The 17,522-nt window shown below is 49.7% G+C and overlaps 1 protein-coding gene across 1 annotated transcript in view; it reads left to right on the forward strand.

Annotated features, from left to right (window-relative positions):
* Window positions 1–4,873: 4,873 nt before the first annotated feature.
* The window catches only part of TCN2 (transcobalamin 2), a 16,010-nt gene continuing 3,361 nt past the window's right edge, over window positions 4,874–17,522 (forward strand). Inside the window, exons 1-9 of the mRNA XM_008056183.1 lie at window positions 4,874–4,971; window positions 5,132–5,340; window positions 8,749–8,941; window positions 9,631–9,800; window positions 10,978–11,148; window positions 13,253–13,425; window positions 13,552–13,738; window positions 14,565–14,736; window positions 16,688–16,803. Coding sequence (XP_008054374.1) covers window positions 5,277–5,340; window positions 8,749–8,941; window positions 9,631–9,800; window positions 10,978–11,148; window positions 13,253–13,425; window positions 13,552–13,738; window positions 14,565–14,736; window positions 16,688–16,803 — 1,246 coding nt within the window. The 5' untranslated portion in view covers window positions 4,874–4,971; window positions 5,132–5,276. The remainder of the gene's footprint in view (window positions 4,972–5,131; window positions 5,341–8,748; window positions 8,942–9,630; window positions 9,801–10,977; window positions 11,149–13,252; window positions 13,426–13,551; window positions 13,739–14,564; window positions 14,737–16,687; window positions 16,804–17,522) is intronic.

The raw sequence follows: 17,522 nt of genomic DNA on the forward strand, positions 1-17,522 counted from the left end.
CGCTGTGGCTCACACCTGTAATCCCAGCACTTTGGGAGGCCAAGACAGGAGGATTACTTGAGCCCACTAGTTCGAGACCAGCCTAGGCAACATAGCGAGACCTCATTTCTACAAAAGATAAAAAAATTAGCCAGGCATGGTGGCACATTTCTGTAACCCCAGCTACTCAGATGGTTGAAGCAGAAGGATCGACTGAGCCCAGGAGGTCGAAGCTATGATGAGCTGTGATCGTGCCACTGCACTTCAGCCTCCCTGATTCAAAACAAACAAAACAAAAACCTTACAACTGTTCCAAGGGTAAGTCTGGGCAGTTGTCCTGTGTGGGACCTGCCAGGAAGAATCCAGTGTGTGCCCTCCAGGTGTCCTGGAGAGGATAGCTGGTGCTTGAACAGGGAGAGGACACGGGGAGAGAGAAGGGAAGGCTGTCAGACAAGATAACTCAGATCCTGTGATTGTCTTGTCTCATGTTTCCCAGCATTGCCTGGCTTAAGATGGTCAAACTATCTTGTGCCACATGCAGGGACATTTTCTCTTCCTTAGCTAGAATCCAGATCCTTAGAATTTAGAAACTTGCTAAGTGAACACTGGGTTTTCTTTCCTGGGTTTTGATAGTTAGCTATTAACAAGAGCTGCAATGGAATGAGCTTAAGCCACATGCCAGGCACTGTGCTGGGCATTTTACAAGCAATTCACATTCGATCCCCATAAGAACCCATACAATTCGAACTGAGAGCAGAGATTAGAACGGTGGTTGCCAGGCGCTGGCGGTAGGATAAGTTGGGAAAATGGAAAGATATTGATCAAAGGGTACACACTTTCAGTTTCAAGACAAATAAGTTCAGGGGATCTAATGTACAGAGTGATTACTATAGTTTAATGCTGTATTGTATACTTGAAATTTGCTTAAGTTTTCTCACTACACACATGTGCATGCACAAGGTAACTAAGTGAGATGATGAATATGTTTTTTGGGTTTTTTTTTTTGAAAGCAGGATTTAGTGAGAGGACAGAAAAACTCCCACAGTGGGAGGGGACCCGAAGGGGTTGCCTGATGAATATGTTAGTTAGCTTGAGTATGGTTATCATTTCACAATGTATAGGTATATCAAATCATCACATTGTATACCTCAAATGCATACAATTTGGTCAATTATATCCCAGTAAAGTTGAAAAAAAATAAAGAAATTATGAACAAGGTGTTACACTCCTATTTTATAAACAAATTGGTTTAGAAAAGTTAAGTGAATTGCCAAATGCCACAGGTTGGAGCTCGGGTGAACTTTTATTGTAGTTGTTGATGTTGAGATTTAATACGCTAATTGCTGTTGTTTTAGCAAGAACATGCTAAGCAAAACCAGCTTTTTCAGCTCTGTGGAGTGCATAGAGGTCATAATAGTGACTATCAGTGCAGTTTGTGTTATTGCCTTGATTCATGCTAAGGCACCAACCAGCAGTTTTAGACTGCTTTGCACCATCAGTGCAAATGCCCAAACAGTGAAATAGACAAATGGTGCCTTTGTATTACTTTGTAAGTAATTTTGAATTCACAGATGCCCTAAAAATGCCTTGGAGACTGCCAGTCATCCAAGGACTACACTTCGAGAACCATCACTCTAATTTTTGGGACTTTGATTTTCTTTTCCTTTGCTTCCTTTTTCTCTTTTTCTTCTTTCTTTCCTCCTCCTCTTCTCCTTCTTCCTCCTTAACACACCTGTATTTTCTAACTTTTTTATGCAATCAACGTGTGTTAGATATTTTTTAAATTTAAGATTTAAGGCCGGGCACGGTGACTCATGCCTATAATCCTAGCACTTTGGGAGGCTGAGGTAAGAGGATTGCCTGGCTCACAGGTTCAAGCCCAGCCTGGGCAATGTGGTGAGACCTCATCTCTACAATAAAACAAAAAATTAGCCAGGCATGGTGGCACGTGCCTGTAGCTCCAGCTACTTAGAAGGCTGAAGTAGAAGGATCACCTGAGCCTAGCAGGTCGAGGCTGCAGTGGCTGTGAGACTCTGACTCAAAAAAAAAAAATTCAGGCCAGATGTGTTGGCTCATGCCTGTAATTCTAGCCACTTTGGGATTCAGAGGCAAGAGGATTGCCTGAGCCCAGGGGTTTGAGACCAGCCTGGGTAACTTGGCGCGACCTCATCTCTACAATAAATCAAAAAATTAGCTGGGTGTGGTGATGCACGCCTGTAGTTCCAGCCATTTAGAAGGCTGAGATGAAAGGATTGCCTAGGTCCAGCAGGTCGGGACTGTGGTGGCCATGAGCATGCCACCACACTCCAGCCTGGGCGACAGAGTGAGACTCTGACTCAAAAAAAAAAGTTTAAGATTCATGATAAACACCTTTCCCCATGCTTGACAACATAATAAGACCTCATCTCCACATGCAAATTTTTTTTTTAATTAACCAGGTGTTGTGGCATGTGCCTATAGTCCTAGCTACTTAGGAGGCAGAGGCAGGAGGATCACTTGAGCCCAGGAGTTCCAGGCTGCAGTGAGATATGATGGCACCACTGTAATCTAGCCTGGGCAACAGAGCGAGATGCTTTCTCAAAAAAAAAAAAAAAGAAAAGTATTTTCATGTCAAGTGGCCTTTAAAATACAATGTTAACATATGTACATTTTTAATCCCTAAAATGGTTATATCCATTCTTCTCATGCCATCTTCATGCATAGAGTTTTCTATTACTCTTTTGGATACTTCTTAGGCTATTTTCTAGGTCAATCAGCCTAAGACTGTCAGGAACAAACCAAGTCAGATTAGTTGACCCATTGCAATGAGGGAGACCACCCAGCAGAAGAACTATGAAACAAAGGGAAAGGTGATTGAAGGATGTAGGGGAAGGGTGGAGTTAGGTGAGGTGTATACCAAGCCATGTTTCCAGCCACATAGGCTCAAAGCACCACAGGGCGGTGTGTGAAGCATCAGTTTCAGGTCTGGACAGTCAAGTACACCCAGAAACTCCTATCTGAGACTGCTGCTTCTTATATGAAGAGCAAAGTAGCTTACCTCTTCCAGGGAATAGTGGTGTGCTTGTTCTTACTAATAAGATTTCAAACAGCAAATCTCTGACAATTGTGGTTTAGGGAATAAACAAAGAAACCCAGTAAAAAAGTAGTAGTCACTCAAAGGACATGGTTACTATTATGATTTCAAACAGCTAATTTCTTATAGTTTGGTGTTTGGGGGAAAAAGAAATCTCAGTAAAAAAGTAGTAGTCACTAGTAACAAATAGAACCTGGTTATTAGGATACTTCGCAGCTGCAGCATACATGAACTTGTTAGAAATGATGTTTCCTGTCAATGTTGCAACTGGCTTGATCTGCGCCTGGTATGCCTGTCTAATCCAAGAACAGGCAGGTTTTGCTTTTTCATTCCAAGCTGGTTTTCACATTATCAGCTACAGTCCCCCCAGTAGAAATCCTGATCTGAACAATTTGATCATTTTTCTTTTTCACTTTCCCTGGCCACATGAACAAAAGCAGCTCAGATCCACTCCCATCAGTCACTATTTCTAATGCCTATGGGAAATCTTCTATCCTTCTACCTTCCATCCCCACCCCCAGTACTGAGTCCAGGCAGGTGGATAGGGGGTGTCTGTCTAATTCACTGCAGTGCCCTTGCTTCTCACCAGAGGCTGGCAATAGGAAGACCCTCTGCCTTGGCCACCTCTTCCAGGATGCCCTGAAGAGCAAGAACCAAAATCACCATTACCGGAACAGATAGAGCATCCAGGACCAAGGAAGTGTCATTGCACACACCCCAGCATGGCTCCCCAGAAGATCTGAATCCACAGTTCTGCTGAAGTTGGACCCCTGGCTGGCCTCTCTCCTTCCTGAGAACCTCTAAAGGTTCTCCCCCTTCCAGGCACACCCAGCCTTCCTTCACTAGACGATCTTATTTTAAATTTTCAAATACTTCTGCAAGTAAACATACATCTCTATATTTATCTATGTCAAGAGCTTGACTTATGATAAATCAGGCACAAAAATAGATTATCTCGAAAGAATGAAACATGGCAATTTGCCATAAAATAATTGCAATTATTTGGAGTTGGGCATGATAGCTCACACCTGTAATCCCAGCACTTTGGGAGGCTGAGGCGAGAGGATTGCCTGAGCCCAGGCATTTGAGACCAGCCCAGGCAACTTGGTGAGACCTCATCTCTACAATAAATAAAAAAGTTAGCTAGGCATGGTGGCATGCACCTGTAGCTCCAGCTACTTGGAAGGCTGAGATGGAAGGATCGTCTGAACCCAGTGGGTCGAGGCTGTGGCGCTGTGATTATGACACTGCACCCCAGCCTGGACAACATAGTGAAACTCTGACTCTCAAAGAAAAAAAAAAACTTCTATTTATGATTAGAGGTGCTCACACAGAAGGAACTATTTCAAACTCAGAGAGGTTAAGTGATCTGGCCAAGCTCACACAGCCACTGCTAGTTAATTTCTATACATTGATTCTCCTGTAGGGCTGGGCAGATGAGGAGTCCTTTGTTCCCTCTCCTTTTTGCAGCAATTTTTTTGCAGTGAATTTCCTAGTTCTGGCAAGCGGCCCAGCTTCCTGTGCTTTTTGTCTCGATTGATTAAATCCCAATCTTTAACTTGTTTTGTTTTGTCATCTCCAGGATGTCCCCGGGCTCTTTCGGGTTGGCTGAGAAAACTGACCCAACTGGTCTGGGTCCAGCGGCTCCCCACCCTCCAGCAGGCGGGTGCTGGAGAACAGCTGACTTCTGCCGCCCTGCTCATGTGATCCCCGCAGCTGCAGCTCCCTGTTCCGCTCCTTGTTTCGGGCCAGGGTGGACACTTCCAGGGGCTTCTTCCATGAGGAGCACCCCAGCTGTGCCAGTTCACTGCCGGAACAGCTAGGGGGACGCCACACAGACACAGTGGGACACACTTGGGCAGATCGGACTTCAGGCTCTCTGCACCGGACCAGGGCTCTTTAAGCGGCGGGGACCAAAGGTGACTGGCCTCAAGGTGTCTCACATGATCCTCCTTGCCCTCCTCCTCCCCTTGTCCCTTACCTCCAGGAAGGTTGCTCTGCCCTTCCTTCCTTTGTTCTTTGGCTGCCTTTTCCTCTCAACAACAGACCTTTTCCCCTTTCTCTTTGCTGACTTAGCAGTGCACTTGGGGTATGGAGGATTAATCAGTGACAGGAAGCTGCCACTCTTGGAGCAGTGACTGGCTGTGGTCGGAAGAGCCTCTGCAAGCCCGGCCCTAGGAGTCTGTCCCGCTTCCCGCCCACTACTCGCCCACCTGCTCCTGCCATGGGGCACCTTGGGGCCTTCCTCTTCCTCCTGGGTGCCCTGGGAGCTCTGGCTGAGATCTGTGGTGAGTAACCTGCCTCTACCCCATGCCTCTTTCCTCTTGGGTCCATAGGAGGGAAGATCGTCTTATCCAATCTTCTGGGGGAAACTGAGACTCAGGAGTAGGATGGGGGAACTTATCCACCCCTGTAGGCTCCCACAGCTGTTTGGGCTTAGCTGGACCTCAGTGTTTGGCACATAGTATTAAGATTGATATGTCTGACTCCTCAGACAAGATCCCCTCCATTAATTCAGTCATTTGTTCATTTATTCATTCAATGCATACTTACTGAGTCTTTTCGGTATAGGCCCAGTGTTAGTCTTGGGGAAGAGAGCAAAGAGCGAGACAGGTTCAGTCCCTGTCCTCCTGGAGTTTATGTTCTAGTGAAGGGGGCCGACAAAAGAAACCGAGTGACAAACTGGGTTATGGCAAGTGCTGCAAAGGAAGCCAATGAAGGGCAGAGGTAGAGAGCTGTGGGGGAAGTCCAGGGGGAGATACTGATTCAGGGAGGGAGACTGGGGAAGGATCTCTGAGGACCAGGGGTCCATACAGGAGCTGAGACCCAAAGGAGGAAAAGGAGCCAGCAAGGGAAGGAGCATGCAGGCCCAGGGCCACTCATGTGTCGGGGCCAGGAGGAGGCAGAAGGCAGGGCTCAGAACTCTGGAATGCCTGCCCTCTCCTCTCTCACAGGACTGTGCTCCGTGATATGCCTTCCCACATGGTCTCCTGTGATCCCAGGGAAATCCCAAGAGGCAGGGATGGTCATGTCAGGGTGTTGGATGAAGGAACCAAGGTTTGGAGGGGCCAAGTGACCACTGAAGCTGCTCCAGCTTCACCAGAGCTTCGTTGAACTCGTCCTTGGAACTCCAAACCAGGGCCTTCCCTGGGCACCAGAGGGCTCTGGCCATCAGGCCCCTCAGCTCTGGGCCCTTGGTTTTTGTCTAGATAGTCCCCAGGAGAAACCTGGGTTTGACCAGCCAGAACTTTCCATCCTGCAGACCTGGCCATCCCATCCTCAGCCTTGAACGGTTAGCCCATTATCCTGACCCCACAAGAGCCCTCTTCCCTCAGGATCTGGAGAACCTTGATCTGGGGCTTGGGGTACAGCTCACTGCTGCGAAGTCACTTGATTGCACCCAGCTTTATCCCCTCATTTGTAAAATGGTTCAGGAATGCTTCCCTGTCTTCCTCCTTGGTGTAGTGTGCAGAAGGATCCTACGACACTTGGTTTTCCAGCGTAAAGCTCTGTATGGTTTGAAATTGACAGGAATTACTGCACTAACGCGAATGCAGGGTGGGCTTCTGTGCTTCTGAACGTCAACCCAATCAGTCCTCAGTTGATGGGCTTGACTGGCCTTCTTTTTATTACCCTAGTGAATCTGCCTGGCTCCTTCTTTCTGAGGAGGTTGAATTATGGTCATCAGCCTCCATTTACAGCCAGATCCCTGTCTTATTACTTCTAACCCTATGCTGACTCATTGTGCTTGAGGTCAAAGCTCAATGAGAGGGCTAGTAAGGGGTGAGAGGCTCCCTTACTAGTTTCAAGAAAAGGGAGAGGGAAAGAGAGGTGAGGAGGAACAGAGAGAGGCTGGGAGAGACAGACAGACCCAGAGAGTCTCAGAGAGATTGAGGAGAGAGAGAAGGAGGGAGAAGAGGAGAAGGAAAGGAGATGGGGAAGAGAGAGGGAGAGAAATGGAAACAGAAAGAAAGGCTCTAACTGAAAGGGAAAAGGAAAATTTTATATAAATTGGATTATATGTGTATACACACACACACATTTTTAGAGATAAGGTCTCATTCTTTTGCCCAGGTTGGAGTGCAGTGGTGCAATCATAACTCACTGCAGTCTTAAACTCCTGAGCTCAAGTGATCCTCCAATCTCAGTCTCCCGAGTAGCTGGAACTACAGGTGCACGCCACCAGGCCTAGCTAATTTTTTTATTTTTTTGGTAGAGACAAGATCTCACTATGCTTCTCAGGCTGATCTCAAACTCCTGGCCTCAAGGGATCCTTCTACCTTGGCCTCTCAAAGTGCTTGAATTACAGGAGTGAGTCACTTTGCCCAGCCTGATTTTCTTAATAACAGTGCCATGATGAACATCCCCAACGATACATCTTTGGTAGGGTGGGCAGCTCTGGGTTTCCTGTTCCCCTGTTTATGCCCAGAGGGGCTGAAACATTAGTCAAAAGTCCCAACCAGTTTCTCTGAATTAACATTTGATGAGAAACCAGCCATGTGCTCTGACCTGGGCCCACACAGCAAAGGATTATGTTGAGTTTCATGCCAGTGAATGGTCACCTTATAGCAACATGTATCTGTGACTTTGGGGACAAACATGAGTTGATGGGGCCCAAAGCCAGAGAGATGGTGCTGTGCTCCAGGAACCCTGGTCCAGGAGGCGGGCAAGGCACTCTGCATGTTTGTTTGTTTAGTCCCCTGGGAGAGGCGACCTGCCTAGCATCCTAGAATGTGGCACAGTGGAGGCCACCATTGGGCAGTTGGAGCCCAGCAGCAACTGGGAGGCAGTAAATGGGGACAGACAGTCCAAAGTGCCTCCAAGGCAACCTACTGCAAGCTCCCCTGAGCTGAGCTCTGCTCCCTTCCCCTAGGGAGGAAGCAGCATCTAGCTGGAGCTGGGAAATCTCCCCGAGACTTCTGCTTTCGTGTGTCAGGATTCTGACTGTACAGCTTCAAGGAAATCCCACAGCACAGACACATGGCTGCAGACTTTGACAGTTTTCTCAGAACTTGACTCACAATCTCAGGTCGTCTTCACCTAAACAGAGATGGCAGGAAAAGTGTTATTTTGAGATGTGCATGGAGGAAGTGCACCAGGCAGTCCCAGCTAACTAGTTGGCAGTCTGCGGTGCTTGAAAATTGGCTGTGTAGCACGTTCTGCATGTGGGCTGACTTTTGTAACTGGGTAGAACACACATTCAGCAGAGCACCTAAGAGCAGGGGCTTGGCAGCCAGGTCTGTCCTTGGCTTTGCAGCCTCGTGTAAGACATGACACGACTTTGAACTTCTGTTTCCTCTTTTGTGCAAAGCAATGATGATAGTGTCTATATCACAGGACTGCATGAAGACCAAGTGAGATTGGGCACGGTGCCTGGGGCATACTCCACAGCTGGGCATCCAGTTTTGCTGTCACCCCTGATGGGCGGAGTGGTTGCTTGGCAACAGCATCCTCTGCCTCCAGCCTACATCTCTCCCTGACTCGCTCCAACTGCTCTTTTGGGATACCTGCTTTCCCCCCTTTCCTTCCCACTGCCTTTCAGTATGGCTGCATTGTCCTCCTGCAGGTGGAGTGTGCTGGGGGGAAGAGGGGGTAGGGATGTGTGTAGTCCCTGGGGAAGGCCCTGGTAACATCAGAGCAGTTCCTTTCTGTTGGCCTGGCTCTGCAACCTCACTTGTACCATTTTCATTCCCAAGACATATCAGAGGTGGACAGTCAGCTAGTAGAGAAGCTGGGCCAGCGCCTCTTGCCTTGGATGGACCAGCTCTCCCTGGAGCACTTGAACCCCAGCATCTATGTGGGCCTGCGCCTCTCCAGTCTGCAGGCCGGGACCAAGGAGGACCTCTACCTGTACAGCCTCAAGCTCCATTACCAGCAGTGCCTCCTAGGGTATTCCACACTCTTCTTTCCCATGTCTTTCTCCACATCCTAAGACATAGAAGACTTGGGCATGCCACTGCTTTGGCCCCAGACCTTAGGCAAATTTTGTCTCCACTGAACCTGTCTCCATCTGTAGAATGAAGGGGTTGGTTGGACTAGATGAGAGATAGTAACCCAGGGCTCTTGTGCTGCTACTGTTTCCTCCTGTGCCTGAGGTAGATATCACTAATCCATGACCACACTCTTTCATACTGAGCTCAAAAGCAGCATCTTTCTGTGCTCCCTTTCCAAGGGACATGAAGGAGAGGTCTGTTCTGGGGTTTGAATGAAAGATGAAGACTCATAAGCAGCATGGAGTGCCTCCTGCTTGAACTACCTCTCAAGAAGTGGATGCAGGATGGGGAGAGGAGAGAAAGGGAAGATCTCGTATTTGGGTGAAGCATGACCAGAATGGTAGAGCAGACCAGGTGACTCAGATGCAAGAGCCCTCAGTGTATCCTTGAGCTTAATCTTTCATCTTTCTTAAATATTATGACTTATCCCTTGCACCAACATAGCTAGTACACCTACTTTCAGCAGTTCTAGCAAAGTTTCCAACTGTTAGGATTTTTCCACTTTGTGATGTTGACAGGGTGCGCCCAAGCCAGGCTTACCAGGGTGGCACTTTCTCCTAATGGTGTTAACTTGTGTTGTCCTAGGTCTGCCTCCAGTGATGATAACAGGGACTGCCAGGTCACACCTTCCATGGGCCAGCTGGCCCTCTACCTGCTTGCTCTCAGGGCCAACTGTGAGTCTGTCAAGGGCCGCAAGGGGGACAGGCTGGTCTCACAGCTCAAGCGGTTCCTGGAGGACGAGAAGAATACCATCGGTGAGGGGATACCATCTGCTGGGTGTGGGTAGCAACTGGGAGGGCTCATCAGATGACATTCTCTGGTGAGACTCTGAATATTGAGTCTTTAACTGGGTGTGGTAGCGCGCACCTGTAGTTCCGGCTACCTGGAAGGCTGAGGCAGAAGGTCCACTGGAGCCCAGTAGGTCGAGGCTTCGGTGGCCAGGAGCGTGCCACTGCACTCCAGTCTGGGCGACAGAGTGAGACTCCAACTCAAAAAAAAAAAAAAGAATGTTGAGTCTTCTCCCCAGGCCTCTTTCCCACCTTCCATTCTGCCCATGTCATTATCCCTTCCTTGAGGCCTGGACTTGCTCTAGTAGCCATCCTTGATCCAACCTTGCCAGCACTCCCACATGCACTCTGCTGACAAGTCCTGTTGCTCAGCCACCGAGATTGTCATCTTCGGGACAACTGCACAGCCTCCTTACTACTTACTTCTTGGACTGACTCTTTTAGTGTCCTCCTCCTAACATGATCCAGCACACAACAGCTAGAGGCGAGTTTTTTAGCATAAATCTGAGCTTGTTAGCACAGCTTGAACCCTGCTCAGTTCACAGCCCTCAAGCCCAACCCGTTTGCCCTTTTCTCCTCTCCTGGCTTTGCTCACCCGCCCTCCAGGGGCTTTGGCCACACCAGTCCTCTCTCAGCTTGCAAGCCAGGATCCTCATACATGTTCCCTCCATCTGGACTGGCTTTCCAGTTTCTAGTTCACTTCTGCCTCACATTTTTCTCCCCTCCTCTCTCCCAGCATCACCTTCTTGGGGATTCCTGCCCTGACCTCCCAGCTACCCAAAGATCTCTGTTACAGGTCTCCACAGACCTCGGTCTACATTTTAGGGACAGTTGTGGTCTCATGAGCGAGTTTGTAATGGCCTTGGCCTCATCTGCAGAGAGCCTGGCTGCCATTGCTCTAATGTCTCCTCCAAGCACAGCTCCTGATACATAGTGTCAGAGCAAGTCGGGTGGTCTCTCTGGTTCACATAGTGGGGTCTCAGCAAGTATGGGTTGTGGCAATGAAGGAATGAAGGATCCCATGGCTCAAAAGAGGCCGTTGGGAAGTGCAGGCAGTGAGGTCCCATGTGCTGGTGGGGCTGGTTGCAGGGAGGGGCAGAGAAGCAATCCCTCCACCCTCACCTCTGAATTTTCTTCCTCCAAGGGCACAGTCACCATGGCCACCCCCACACCAGCTACTACCAGTACGGTCTGGGCATCCTGGCTCTGTGTGTGCACCAGAAGCGGGTCCATGACCACGTAGTAGGCAAGCTCCTGTATGCTGTGGAACATGACCACCTACACGACCACCTACACCGGAACCACCTCTCTGTAGGTGAGTGGGCCAGACCCTGCCAAAACCCCCAGCCCCTGCCAAAGACCTCCATGCCTGGGCCCCATACTCACCTTTCCTTGGGACCACTCCTTCTCAAGTCCTTGAGGAGTGAAATGGTGAGGGCTCATGGGTGGTACCGCTGCTGTGAGCCAGCTTTAGACCTGGATTGAAATCCTGGCCCCAGCTCCTCACACGCTCACTGAACAGGCTTTGGGCAAGTCAGGTGGCCTCTCTGGCTCTGCTTCTGTAAAATAGCCTCCCATCAGCATCTTGGTAAAGGATGCCTTACAAGTAAAGGGCTTAGCATTGTGCCTGGTCCGAGGAAAGTTCTGACCTTAGCATCATAGGAGCTGGAAAGCCTGAGACTTGGATTCTGGGTCTTCTTCACTGTCTGACCTTGGGCCTCCATTTCTGTTTTTCAGCATTGTGATTTCAAGGTTTCTTCTAGGCCGGCATTCCACGAGTGAATGTGTGTGCGCCTTGCATAGGTTGGGGGTAGGATGGAGTAGGTTGGGGGCCAGGTGCCTACAGAGAAAAAGGTAGCAGAGCCCCTGCCAGCAGGGAGCTTGTTCTGCCTCACAGGCTTGTAGAAAACTATTGTGGACATATTAAAATAACCTGGGGGAGATTGGGTGCAGTAGCTCACACCTGAAATCCTAGCACTTTGGGAGGCTAGAGGCAGGAGGATTGCTGGAGGCTAGGAGTTTGAGATCTCTACAAAACATTTTTTTAAAAATTAGCTAGGCATGTGGTGCTTGCCTGTGCTTCAATATACTCAGGAGGTTGAGGCAGGAGGATTGCTTGAGCCCAAAAGGTGAGGCTGTAGTGAGCTTTGTTCACACGTCTGCCCTCCAACCTGAGCAACAGAGCGAGGCCCTGTGTCTATTTTATTTTAATTTTTGAATCAAGATCTCACTCTGTCGCCCAGGCTGGAGTGCAGTTACATGATCATGGTTCTCTACAGTCTCCAGTCTCCACCTCCTAGCCTCCAGAGGAGCTGAGACTAGAGGTGTGTGCCACCACATAAGCTAATTTTTAAAATTTTTGGAGAGGCAAGGTCACCAAGTTGCCTAGGCTGGTCTTGAAAACCTGGCCTTAAGCGATCCTCCAGCCTTGGCCTCCTAAAATGCTGGGATTCCAGGTGTGAGCCACTGTACTCGGTCAGAGACCATGTCTTTAAAAACAAAAAACAAAAAAAGTGAGGCTGCGGTGGCCGGGAGCATGCCACTGCTTTCCAGTCTGGGCAACAGAGTGAGACTCCAACTCAAAATAATAATGATAATTGTATCACCAATAAACATGCTGCCTCTAAAAAAAAAAAACAAAAACAAAAGTGTCGGGCTTGGTGGCTCAGCCTATAATGCCAGCACTTTGGGAGGCTGAGACGAGTGGATTGCCTGAGCCGGCGGGTTCAAGACCAGCCCGGGCAACCTGGTGAGACCTCATCTCTACAATAAAATTTAAAAATAGCTGGGCGTGGTAGCATGCATCTGTAGTCCCAGCTACGCAGAAGGCTGAGGCAGAAGGATCGCTGGAGCCTAGAAGGTCGACGCTGGGGTGGCCATGAGCATGCATGCCACTGCACTCCAGCCTGGATGAAGGAGTGAGACTCCAACTCAAAAAAAACCCCAAAAAACCTGGGAATGTGGGGAAGTCTTAAAAATCCCCAGGGCTCAGAAAGCTTCTTGTATCAATTAAATCAAACTACCTGGGGGTGGATCCAGGCATCAGCTGGTTGAAAACTCCCCTGGTGAAAACTCCCCTGGTGTGCAGCGAGGTTTGCAAACAAGTGGTGTAGATTCAAGTCCTCTTGGGCCTCCTTTCTCCAGTATCTCTCCCTAGCCTCTAGCCTCCAAGGAGAAGAGGTACCAACCAAATCAGTTTGTCCAGGGCAGAGTAGTTTCTTAGTAATGATACTTTCAGTGGCTAGATGGGAAGAGCCCTGGGCAAACCAGGCAAAGTCGGTGCCCCTAGCTGATCTGACCACGTAGCCCCTCTCCTTCAAGCCCTCCTATGGCTGCCCGTTGCCACAAGGGCCTGACCCCCAAGGCCCTGCCTGGCCCCTCTTGGCTCTCTAGCTCTTCACATGCCCCATTCCCTGCAGACATGGCGGCCATGGCAGGCTTGGCTTTCACCTGTCTGGAGCGCTTCAACTTCAACCCCGATCAGAGACACCGGATCGCCATGGCCATAGGGACGGTGCGAGATAAGATCCTGAATGCTCAGACCCTAGAGGGCCACTTTGGGAATGTCTACAGCACCCCGCTGGCACTGCAGGTGGGAAAAAGACCTTGGATCCGTGGCCACCCTGGGGGCCAGTGGGAGGTGGACTGGTCAGGAACTGAAAGACCTGGCCTCTCCCCACTCTGGCTCACCTCCTCCCTCTTTCCACTCTTTCCCCAGTTGCTGATGGTCTCCCCCATTCCTGGGGAGGAGATGGGCACAGCATGCCTCAAAGCAAGGGCTGCTCTGTCGGCCAGCCTACAGGATGGGGCCATCCAGAATGCTCTCACGATTTCCCAGCTGTTGCCTGTGCTGAACCGCAAGACCTACATGGATCTCATCTCGCCAGACTGCCTGGCGCCACGAGGTAGCCAAGCCTTTACTGTTTACGATCATGTCCCAGTGAGAGGAGGTTGCTTGGTCCTGATTTGCTGAGTTAAAATGAGTTTGTGGGTGTTTGTAGAACACAGCAGCTAAAATATGGTCTGAACTTTGAGAACCTCCTAGTGTGGGAAGGAAGACACCTGAGAGCTCTGGGTGAGCCCCTTGTGGGAGACCCAGTACAGAAATGTTTGAATGAGTGGGGAGAGACACATTTTGGTGAACTCTAACGCAACATGATAAGCCAGCCCCAGAAGCAACGTGAAACAGCCTTCCTCCGGGAGAGGGACTTGAAGGGGTGAGTGGGATTTTCCAGTGGAAAAAGGAGAAGGGGGCAGAGCCTGGAGGAGGAAGCAGGAACAAAGGTACAGAGGTGTACTGAGTTTGGGGACTTTGGGGAAAGGATCTTGCAAAAGAGTAGGTCTGGGAGAAGGAGTAGAAGTGACAGGCAGATGAAGGTAACGAAGGTGAGACCATTCGAGGTGACGGGGGAGTGATGTGAACAAAGACATGTTCTAGAAGAGCCCTCTGGGGTGCCGTGTGGCAAACAGGTGGGAGGGAGGATACTGGAGGCAGAGAAACCAGTGAGGGGCCTGATCTTGGTGGTGAGAGATGTGGCGGCTAAGAGACAGAGACGGCTGAGATGGCAGCCAGGTTTTTGCAGGACAAGTGGTGGTGACATTCTCTGAGATGGAGAACATGGGGAAGTGAAAGGTCCAGCTGGTCATAGTGACTCTGAGGGAAGACAGGAGGACTAACATTCAGGCTACCTGTCCTCACACCAGCCACCCCTTCCTTTCTCTTTGGCACAGTCATGTTGGGACAAGCTACAGAGATCCTGTCACAGGCCCAAGTTCCAGCAGTCATCCGTGTCACGCTGAAGGTCCTCAGCCTCTTGCCACCATATGAACGATCCATCTTTGTCTTTGCCGGGTCCTCCTTGGAAGACGTGCTGAAGATGGCCCAGGAGCTAGGAGGATTCACGTGAGACCCCTCTCCTCCCAGCCCCACCTGAAACCACATTCCTGAAAAAAGGTCATGGAAGGGACAGGGGACAGAGGGAGGGTTCCCTCAGGAAAGGCACTGGCCTGGCTTCAGCTTCCAGCTTCTTCTCTCCTTTCTTGTCCTTACTGTCATGGAAACAGGAAGCCATAGGCCATCATTGTCCTTAAGGGAACAGGCTTCTGCTAACTGGAATCCCAGCTCCACCGCTTTCCAGCTAGGAACCCAGAACCAGTTGTTTACTCACACCTCAAGGAGGATATCAGTTGTGCTACCCTTCTTGCAGAGCCAGGGGGAGGAGTCCAGAAGTTAGTGCACACAGAGATGGTAGCACATGCTTTTCACATGTGCAGGGTCCAGCACACAGTGAGTGCTCAATACAGGTTTGCTTTCATCAGAATAGGAACTTTTATTATCAGATATCTTGGTCCATTTCTGTTATTCATTACCCCAAGGAGACTGGACAATGTTCTTAAGCTTGCTTCTCTCTGGGTATGGCGGCTCATGCCTATAATCCCAGCACTTAGGAAGGCCAAGGCAGGGGAATTGCTTGGGCCCAGGAGTTCGAGACCAGCCTGGGCAACATAGTAAGACCTCGTCTCTACAAAAAAAATTTGTAAAATTAGCTGAGTGTGGTGGTGTGCACCTGTAGTCTCAGCTACTTGGGAGGCTGAGGAAGAAGGATCACCTGAGCACGGAAGGTTGAGGCTATGGTGAGCCGTGATTGTGCCACTGAACTTCAGCCTAGGCAACAGAGTGAGACCCTGACTCAAAAAACAAAACAAAACAAAACAAAAACTTGCTACTCACCCTGAGAGTAGACAAGTCTGGGGATGAGTGTATCTGGAGTGCTGCTCAGTGCCCTTCCCTGCCCATGCCTAACTAGGATAACAGTGATTCCCATGTTTTCAGGGGGAATCTGGCCCAGAGAAGTTGAACTCCTTCCCTCAGGTCACCCAGACCCCAGACTTCTCCCCTAGTAACATGTGCCTCAGTTTGAGAGGACCACATGCTCCCATCACTCCCCAGGTGCCTCTGATGGTGTCACCTCCTTTCCATTCATCTGCTGACCACTCCCACTCATGCTCTCGGACCCCATTCTTGTAAGATCAGTTTCCAAAACTCCCCCAGTTCCATGCACCTCTGTGCCTTTGTTCTTGCCACTGCCTCTCGACTCTGCCTTCCTGTTTCTCCTTTCTCCATGGGCAAATCCCACTTACTTCTTCAAGCTGCTCTCCCAGGTGGAGCCCTGATCCATGCTGCTTCCTCCTGTTGGGGAGGAAGGGCATGACCCTTGGAGTTTACCCAGTGGTGTCCAGATGGGTTGGAGAAACACAAAGCAGGTGGCAAGGAGCTCAGGGAAGGGGAGTGTGAATAGGCGTCTCTTGTTGCCAGGGCCAGAAACTGAGCTCTAATCTTCTCCCCAGTGGGGAGTGGGGTGTGTAGAGAATCAGAGAGAAGACTGAGCAACCCAGTCCCCAAAAGAGGGGCACGCCACCGAGCCACAGAGACCCAGTGTCAACGCAGGTGTCTCAGCCCCTGCCGCCCAGGTCCCTGCCTCTCTTTGGATGCTGGATTCACCCTCTGTCATTACGCAGTGGCATCTTCTGTGTGACACCAGCAGCTTCAGGTTCTCATCCCCTACAACATGAAGTCCCCAGAGAGGGCAACTGCTGAGTTGATAACATAATAGGTGCCCCTCCTGGAGGCCGTGGTCATGGCCAATGAGGAGAGGATGAAGCCTGAACAGGCAGCGTCAGGGGCTGGAGAGGAGAAGGGTGGAGGTGAGACCAGAACCCACAGCGAGGTGGCTCAGGAGGGCTTGGCTCGTGCTGGCACTGAGGGCGAGGGTAGGACTGCTGGTGATTGCTCCACTCCTCCCCTTGGGGACAACAGTCAACTCTTCTCTCTCTCTTTGTTTTTCCCTTCTCAGGTATGAAACACAGGCTACCCTGTCAGGCCCCTACCTGACCTCCGTGATGGGAAAAGTGGTTGGGGAACGTGAGTTCTGGCAGCTGCTCCGAGAACCCAACACTCCCCTGCTGCAAGGTGAGTCACGGCCTGCCACCCCAGGACACGTCCCTAGCCCCAACCTCACTCAGCAACGAGGTTTCATCAACTCACCCCTGCTTTCCCCTGAACCTTTCTGTGCTGCAGCTTCATACAACAATTGATGCTCAAAGTTGGATATCATTTATTTAACTGAATACTTAGAATATTTATGTAAGTTGAGCGTAAAGGTGGGAGCAACAGACACTGGACACTGTTAAAGGAGGGAGGGAGGGAGGTGGGACCAGGTGTTGAAGACCAGCCTGGGCAACTTGGCAAGACCTCATCTCTATAATAAATCAAAAAATTATCCGGGTGTGGTAGTGCATGCCTGTAGTTCTGGCTACTTGGAAGGCTGAGGCAGAAGGATCGCTGGAGCCCGCAGGTCGACTCTGGAGTGGCCATGAGCATGTCACTGTACTCCAGCCTGGGTGACAGAGTGAGACTCCCGACTCAAAAAAAAAAAAAAGGAAACAAACAGACTAATAATAATAATACTTTTTATGTAAGTTATCAAGGAAACTAGATAGGTTAAAAAAGAAGAAAATTGGCCATTGCCTTGCTAGACTCTGGTGTGGCCGTGCTTCCTGGCTTTGGTCCCCTCTCCCACCTAGGGGAGGTGAATCTTCTCTCCCTTCTCTCTCTCTCTCTAATTTGCTTTTAAATAAACTATATATATATATATATATATATATATATTTTTTTTTTTTTTTTTTTTT

The sequence above is a fragment of the Carlito syrichta genome, unplaced genomic scaffold, assembly GCF_000164805.1.
Source record: "Carlito syrichta isolate Samal-C Ts95f unplaced genomic scaffold, Tarsius_syrichta-2.0.1 Scaffold302276, whole genome shotgun sequence".
In the NCBI taxonomy this organism is placed as follows: Eukaryota; Metazoa; Chordata; class Mammalia; order Primates; family Tarsiidae; genus Carlito; species Carlito syrichta.